Raw genomic sequence first — 8,827 nt, forward strand, 5'->3', positions numbered from 1 at the left:
AATGATAGAGAAACTTTGCCAATGGCATACAAATCACACTTGTACACTAACGCTAAAATGCACTTTGCTTCTATAGAAAAAATACTGACAGCAGTGCAGACCGCTGTAGTAAGCGAAAGAGCACTGGCTCAGGGGAACCGAGGCTACTATGAAGGTAAGCATTCATCATGCTAAAGCCTTACGTTCAAGATAGATACAATGGGCTATTCTCCTACTGCAACGGATGTAGAATACAGATATGACCTTAGTCTAAAAACACAAGCATTGCTGCAATATGAACAAGAATATCCTCTACCGAATGAAATAAAGCCTCTAGATCAGTATGAATACATTATTTACACTGACGGATATGCTCAGCCAGCTATAGTAAGTAAACAGCAATACAACGCCACATGTGCAATTGTAAGGGGTCGAATGCAGGATGGCAAGTTTCATCCTAGCAGTACGAAGACACAGTCTCTGGGAGACTGCAAGGCACAGCCAGCAGTACTAAAAGCCTTAGTACTGGCACTAATAAATACGGATCGAGAATTCCCCACACTGAGTGTGTTTGATTCTTTTTATTTTGGCATACAATGAATATCTTCACTACTGGTGTCAAAATGGGTTTAAAGTCTCAAAAGGTGGCACAATTAAGCATAAAATGCTATGGGAAGAGGTAGCTGAGATGAAAAACAAACTACCAAGAACTCACGTGATACACATGCTGAGTCATCAACGTGATGGCTTTCACGTTGAAGGGAATTCATTGGCTGATGAAGCCACGAAGGGGGCAGTACAAACTGCTGCCGTAGCTGCAATCACTCGTTCAAAAACGAAAATAGACGGACAGATAATATTAGCTGTCATTGCTTCATGCAAAAACAGCATAGCCTTACCAAAATGCTTTCCACTCAAGTACTCCTACAAGTTAGATGCAAATAACATTCTGTATATTCAAGCAGGGATTAATGTGACAGTTTCATTGTTGAAATAGCGCTATTGGTGGCCAGAATTAACTAAACAAACAAAGAATTTGTCCTAAATTGCGACATCTACCAGCAGATGATAGGTTCCACTGTGGTGCGTCCAGTGCAGACACCTTTACTAATATCAGACAGACCACCCGCTTGTGTCTATTTGGACCACTGCAGCCCCCTACAATCGGATGGGGCTTACAAGTATATCTTGGTGGCAGTGGATTTATGCTCTAGATTCTGATGGGTATGGCCTCAGCACTTGACTGATGCTCAAACTGATATAAAAGATTTGCAAGTCTTTATGGGGACAGTCGCAGTTGACACTTTACATTCTGACCGTGGCCCCTCATTTAGCTCTAGGGCAGGGGTACTCATAGTATGGCCCGCGGGCCGCCAGCGGCCCGGCAAGCCTTTCTTGGCGGCCCGCGGACCTTGCAGACATCGTACTGGTATTTGTTTAACAGTGTCAGCAAATACAGAGTCTGTGGGGCCCGGGGATTCAAGTGATAGTCAGAGTGGAGCTGCTGGGGCGCTAAGAGGTGAAATGCAACAAAGCCTGCAAATGGTCTCTTAAAGACCTGTGAAGTACTCGGGTGGGGCTGTGTGTGTGCCCTGGAAGGGAAGCTGCCTCAGCTGCCAGGGGCATAACGCAGCCCCCATGGTGCGGGGGCCCCCACGCTCCAGGGGCCCCCTCACTCTAAGCGAGGGAGACGGCTGCGCCTGGAAGCAATCCTCTTCAGCCTCCCCAAGTCCCCATAAATTAAGCTGTGCGCGCACACGCCACGGTGACGGCATCTAAGCCTCCGAGTCTTCCCTCTCATTCTGTCTCGCTCCTTAATGAAAACCGAGACTTCAAGAAACGGATATTACCCTCTCTTTCCTCCTTTCGTTTATTTGCTCCCCTGTGAAATGGATCCGAAAAAGAATAACATTTTTGCTGGAAACGTTGTCTTTCTCTGACACAAGTGCAGCCTCCGGGTGGAGAGAAATAAAACATTCCAAATGTGAAAAATAAATAACTAATTAAAGCAAGACCGAGTGGTTGCAAGATGTCCAGATTGATTTATTTACACCTAAACACATTAGTGCCACTTTACAGTGTTTGCCAGTGAAGTGATACTTTTGTTTACTCCTCTCTCTTTGAACAACATAGTTTTCCCTGTGTGGGAAAGTGCACCTTGCCTGGAGGTACTGAAATACCTTCTTGACGGGTGAATTGGAAAACAAAATGTGTACAGCGACTGTGTGTTTACGAATGTGGTCTTTTTATACCATACTGCCTATGTTTTGAAAGAATATAAGCAATGGTCACTGAAACGGGTCCCTTCCGGGCCCTGTAGTCATGGCCTTACCTTTTCATGCAAAAGCACTCACTAATTTCAGAATAATGAGTGTAAAAGGAAAAAGGTAACCATGACTGAGAGGGAGGGAGACGGGGAGAGGGAGGGTGATGGACAGGGGGGGAGAGGGGGAGGGAGGGAGGGAGACGGAGAGGGAGGGAGACGGAGAGAGAGAGAGAGGGGGAGAGAGGGAGAGAGAGAGGGAGGGAGACAGGGAGGGAGGGAGACAGAGCGGGGAGACAGAGAGGGGGGAGACAGAGAGGGGGAAACAGAGAGGGGGAGACAGAGAGGGGGGAGACAGAAAGGGCGGGAGACAGAAAGGGGGGGAGACAGAGAGGGAGGGAGACAGAGAGGGAGGGAGACAGAGGAGGAGGGAGACGGAGAGAGACGGAGAGGGAGAGAGACGGATAGAAGGAGAGAGGGAGGGAGACGGATAAGGGAGGGAGGGAGACGGAGGAGGGAGGGAGACGGAGGAGGGAGGGAGACGGAGGGAGAGGGAGGGAGAGGGAGGGAGACGGAGGGAGGGAGGGAGAGGAAGAGGGAGGGAGATAGAGAGAGGGAGAGAGAGAGATATGTGTATGCCGGGTCCGGTGGCTCAGTGGACGAAGGCGTCCGCTGCAGGGACCTGTTTTCCACCTCATGGTCACAGTTTTTTTTTGTTGCTCTAGCCCCGCCCCCTCCCCCAATGACCCCACCCCCAAGATGGGGCCCTCGGCCACAAACCACACTGTAAATTGGGCCCCCAAGAGAAAGTTTGTGAGTACCCCTGCTCTAGGGCTTACAAGGAAGCCATCAGAGTTTTGGGTTTAGCATTGTGGTACTCCTCTCCATACCATCCCATGGTAAATTCAGTTGTGGAGAGGAAAAACCGGGACTTAAAGCAATCTTTAACAGCAAGAGTATTAGGTTCTGGTGGTAGTTGGGTCTATCACTTATACAGGGTACAACGAACCCTTAATAACATGCCAAGAAGTTCCCTATGCGGTGTCACTCCTTACAACGTCCTATTTGGGACGAGAATGTGGGTACCTGACCTCGATTGTGAAAGCACAGTGGCGGATGAAAAACTATTTGACATCAATACACTTTTGACTATTTTACAGGATCTGAATGAATCCCGGGCGGAAAGCAGCCATCACATCGCATGCGTTACAATGCATGTAATCATAACACGGTCATTACTATGACAGCGATGTTACATCGCAGCACCATTACAACGCAAGTTGTTCCAAAGGATTGGTGTAGGGGCCATTCTAAAATAAGGAATAGTAAAATATACTGTTCCAACACCTTCCATACTGTTGCACATACTGGAGTTGGAATAGTAAATGATACTATTCCTAAGCCCAACGCGCCCCCTATAGCAAGACGTTGGAAAAACTTACGTTGTAATGGTACTGCGATGTAACAACCCGGTCATTGTAACGATCAATGTGATGGCTGTTTCCCGCCCGGGATTCATTCAGATTCTGTAAAACAGCCAAACGCTGTAAAGGTCTATATTCATCCCGGGCACTACTAAGCAACATGCAAGTAAAATGCGCCGCCACTGGGGAAGTCAAATCAGTCCCATTAAGACCTGTCTGGATCTTAAAAGTCGGGAATCTGGTCAGAGAAAAGATCGAGCACAAAAAAGAATTTGGGCCTTCATACAGAAAGCCTGTACCTGTCCTGGCTTTTGAAGGAACAAGATCAGTACTTCATCCACCTCTTTCCGGAAAAAACTGAAAAGAGATTTGTCTCTATTGATCTGATTAAACCACACTATGTGGCCGATACTGAATAGTAGGCCTTGTGGGCTCCTGGGTAGCCGATGCTCTCCTCTCGCTACCATACAGTAAGTTCAGACAGAAAGACTCATAACATTTGAAGAGTCACCAATACAAAATGCTTTGTTACTACAGTGAATATGTCTTTTCTAAACCAATGTCATTCAGTGAGGTCACTTTTGCTCTTATTCTATCGTACTCAATTGGGTATGAATGTATATGTCTGTGTATGAATGTTATAGTGAATATAAGAGTTCATGTGGTGATTCAAAGAAATTATATTAAACGGGTTCATCTCAGAAGGTCATTTCATGCAAATGTCCAACCAGCATAATTCCCACACAGAAATAATTGTCTTATTGAGCACCGTAAGTCACCATAATCAGATTTGAATTGTTTTTTTTCATGTCTGTGAATGGATATAGAAAGACAACTAGTTAATATCCTATTAAATCTAAGTGCAACTGTGTAAACATACACAGAATAAAAATAGAAAAAGAAACCAGCAACATCTCGTCCTTTTTAGGTTGAGCATTCGAGACCTCTTGTATATACTTTAGTACCTATAGGTCATGAACTTTGGAATACTCCTCAGTTCTTCCCATTCATATATTTCAACAAGCTTTATAAATATTGCATTTGAAGAAACTCTGACTATTTCTCGTGTTCTCATTTCCTCTACTAGGGGATATCGCATTCAACTTATTGTAACTTATTACAAGTGAATTATAGATTTACACATTTACTGACTTGGTAATGTAGTGGTAGTCGATGCAGTGCATGCAATAATGTTTTCATGCTATAGATCTCTTATAATGATACCCATAGCTAGGGACCTTCATTTGTTTTAGTCTCCATTAAACACTCTTCTTTTTGTTAATTTAATGATAATATAAATATTTTGTGGCTGAGAAGATTACCCAGCAGCATTTGTATTGAATTGAGAACATGCAGCCTGAAATGATAGATTATCTAGCCTAACCTTTCTGTTTAGAAGGGGCATTAGATGCTAGTGATAGAGATAACAAGAATCCTGTCATTGGACTATTCAATTGCACATTTAGGCAGCAGACATTTTGATAAGATGGTTATTGTACATTACCCCCCAGCTTACCTTAAGTGCGTGGTAAAGGCATCTGTTTTAAAAACATACACATTGTAAAAACACGCATGCTTAAAAATGCGTGGTAAAATCACAAGGTGTTAAAAACCTCTTTGTAAAGGCTGCTTCCTATCAATTTTGAAATGAGTAGGATATTGTACATGGTCCATGGGATAAAAGAGGGAATCAATATGCAAGTAATGTGTGGAATATATATATCCCTTGAACTATTATGTCTCTGAAAAGTAACATGCAATTAGGAGCACACCTTTATGCAGAAAAGCATGGCAGCTAATCCTAGTCATAGCTTGGAAGTAGATGGCTTTACCCACTTATCCAACATTTGCTATGTACAGGAAACAAGAATACTGTGCAAGGAAGCATAATTACAAATGCAGTACTGATGGCATGATGTAGAAGGTAATTATTACAAGTGCCAACAGGATTTTGTGATCATCTTGGGGAGGTTGTAACAGTTCTCATCACTGGTAGGATGTCTGGCACAATATCTTTCTTAGAGCTTCTTTCACCTCCTTGTTCCTCAGGCTGTATATCAGGGGGTTTAGAGCAGGAACTACCACAGTGGGGATGACAGATACCATTTTGTATTGTTCTTCTGAAGAGCCTGAGTTGGGTGTCATCTCCATGAAGAAAGCAGTGCCGTAGAAGAGAAAGACACAGGTCAAGTGGGAGATGCATGTGGATGCAGCACGATGTCTCCTTGCTGTGGTTGTGATCCGCAGGATGGCAGTGACAATATAGGAATAAGAGACAATAATAACAGGGAGGGAACCTACCACCACAAATGCAGCCAATACAAAGCGCAGTGAATCATTAATTGAGATATCGTTGCAGGAAAGCCTCAGAAGCACAGGGTAGTCACAAGCATAGTGGTTCATGACATTAGGGCCACAAAAATGTAACCGATATAAGCAACCTGCATGAATCAAAGAGTACAAAAACCCGCCTGCATATGACCCTGCAACCAAGCTTAAACATAAATGTTGACTCATGATCAATGTGTAGAGCAGTGGGCTACATATTGCTACATAGCGGTCAAACGCCATCACTGCCAGCAGGAAGAATTCAGTACCACCTATTCCGGCAAAGAAGAAAAGTTGTGCTACGCAACCATAAAAAGAGATTATTTTGTTTTTGTCAGTGAGGTCAGCCAGCATCTTGGGGGCAAAAACAGATGCAAAAGTAATATCCAAGAAAGAAAGCTGGGTGAGAAAGAAATACATGGGTGTGTGAAGATTAGCGCTGCACCAAACAATGAGTAACATGCTGCCATTCCCCAACAGTGTGAAGGTGTAAATTAACAGGAATAGAAGGAAAAATATCACTTGCAGTTCTGGATAGTTGGTGAATCCTAACAAGATAAACTCAGTCACAGTGCTTTGGTTTCCTGCTTTCATGGCTGTGGATGGTAAAAATAAACTGAGGAGGAGAAACACAGGGAACAGATTCATGAGCTGGGCAAACACAGGTGTTTTAGAATATCAACTTACAATCAGCTCAATCAAAATAAAATGTAATATGAAATGGATCCTCTATGGAACAAGAATGGGTGGCCAGAAGTTAAGGGCCCACATGTGAATTTACTAGAATACTCAGAAACCATTGGTAGTATTGCCTGAAGAAGGTACATAAGGCTTACAATGTTGAGCTATGGTCTTTTGTTTCAACATTAAATTCAAAAGGCTAGATAATCCCTTACAGACACCCACACACACATACATGTACACAAATGCATAATTAAACACCCATATGTCTTTGTGGGGAATCATACACAATCATATCCTCTCAGTTTCCCCGTGACGTACTTTAAAGGAGATGTGGTAGATAGACTGTGTATAGCAGACGCGCACACACCCACACACAGACACACAGAACCATCTATTCCGTGGTTGAATGTGACCTTGCTTAAATGTATAAGACAAATACGCCTTACAACCTAGAATATAAAAATGCTCAGATTGTCGCAAAAAATACAGTTAAAAAGAGAGAGTGTATTTTGGTCAGGGGAAATAAATAAAACAGTGTTGCCTCGTATATTGGAGGTGACTGTGGTGCTATTCCTTACACTGCTGGGTATCCTATTCAATTTAGGGGGGTAAGACAAGTATGGACATTGGTGAGTCTCGGTACACTTCTGGCAAAGAGAGACATTGCCCGTAAGTAGAATGGCGAACGACTTGGCATGGCAGGTGGCTATGGGCTGGTGCACGAAATTAGAAGAAGATGTTTATTGTGCCTGAGGCTGCCCACATAAACACCCAAAATATGAGGATACAGGCGAGGTTAGTATGGGCTGGTTACTGCCCAATGAGATGTCTGATAAGTCTGTAGATATTATGGCCCAGATTTGTGAAGCATTTGTGTTGCCATTGCATCATGCAAGGTGGTGCGAGGCAGATGCAGGACTTCAGTGAGATTTACTTAGCAGGTAATGCCAAATTCCATGTCTCTGCCTGCCCCAGTAAATCCACAGTAACACAAGGCAGGGAAAGTCACTGCCATGCGTTACTCTGTGCTGTGAAGGCGTTCCATGGTTGGAGTGTAGCTGCTCCCATGCATTCACCCTTGATTTTTGCCTCATTTCCAGATTTACTACGACTAGTTAACCTGGGATTGTGTCAAAATGATACACCTTTCCAACAGAGGCATACTGAGTGAATACCTTCATTTCTTCTGTTTGTTCCCTCTTTATACTTTAGCTGCATTCTGCAGCACGCATAAAAAGAGAAAAAATGCCTCTGAGGATTGTTTTTGTGCAGAAAGGCGTAACTTCCTCCACAAAAACAATCCTGCCTGTAATGCAGTCACCTTTGTACCTTTGCACCATAGCACAAGGGTGCATGTATTGGCACTGGGCTGCATTGTGACCACCAGCACAGAGCGAGAGCATGAATGCATTATGTATTAGTAAAAATGGTGCATTCCTGCTCTCTCCATTTAGAGAAGCGCAGCACACTGTCTTGTTGTGTTGCGTTATGCCAAATGATAGTAATTCTCATACACGCACAAGGGCTTCCAGAGTCAGATGATCGCAGTTGGGTCAGTCATAGCAAGGACATCACTATAACTGTATTCAGGTTGGTACCCGATGCTTGCCATGGATGAGACAGGAAATGGTTGAGAGACGACTGCCCTTGTATAACAAGTCTCATTAGGCCTGTCTTACATTACAAGAGTGTCTTCACGCCTCCATGTAGGGGCAATGTGTGGTGCAAACTGCAGTGGCCTCCTGACGAGAGCCCTGGCACTTATTTTCTTTTAGAAATTAGCACTGGAAGTTTCGCATACAAAGAGTCATCTACATTTTATAATCTGTTCTTCCTAAAGACTATTGCCTGTCCGTTTGCATATTCAAGCAGTAGTCAAATTATGTGTTAACAATTGGATTAAGATATTTCACTTTGTTTAAACATTTCCCCTCAAAACAAGAGCTGCACTGGTGATTCAAACAGCTGCCTTAATAGGAGGTACACAATAGATTGGAGAATAGACACAAAAAGAGTCATTGTCGAATACTGGAGTAAAATTCATCAGATGTGAACAAAAGGGGTAAACCGACCCCTGGGCATGGGGCTGTACTTAGAGTTTGGAAGGCTAAATACTTTTTCGCGAGTGTGGAGGATGTCGGGTCCACAG

The 8,827-nt window shown here is 43.8% G+C and overlaps 1 protein-coding gene across 1 annotated transcript; it reads right to left on the reverse strand.

Annotated features, from left to right (window-relative positions):
* Positions 1-5,652: 5,652 nt before the first annotated feature.
* On the reverse strand, positions 5,653-6,588 carry LOC146853808 (olfactory receptor 5J3-like). Its single transcript, XM_085650917.1, has one exon. The coding sequence runs from the start codon at positions 6,586-6,588 to the stop codon at positions 5,653-5,655; it is 936 nt and encodes a 311-aa protein (XP_085507043.1).
* Between the last annotated feature and the right edge of the window lie 2,239 nt (positions 6,589-8,827).

Source organism: Triturus cristatus, chromosome 4_1 (genome assembly GCF_964204655.1).
Source record: "Triturus cristatus chromosome 4_1, aTriCri1.1, whole genome shotgun sequence".
NCBI lineage: Eukaryota > Metazoa > Chordata > Amphibia > Caudata > Salamandridae > Triturus > Triturus cristatus.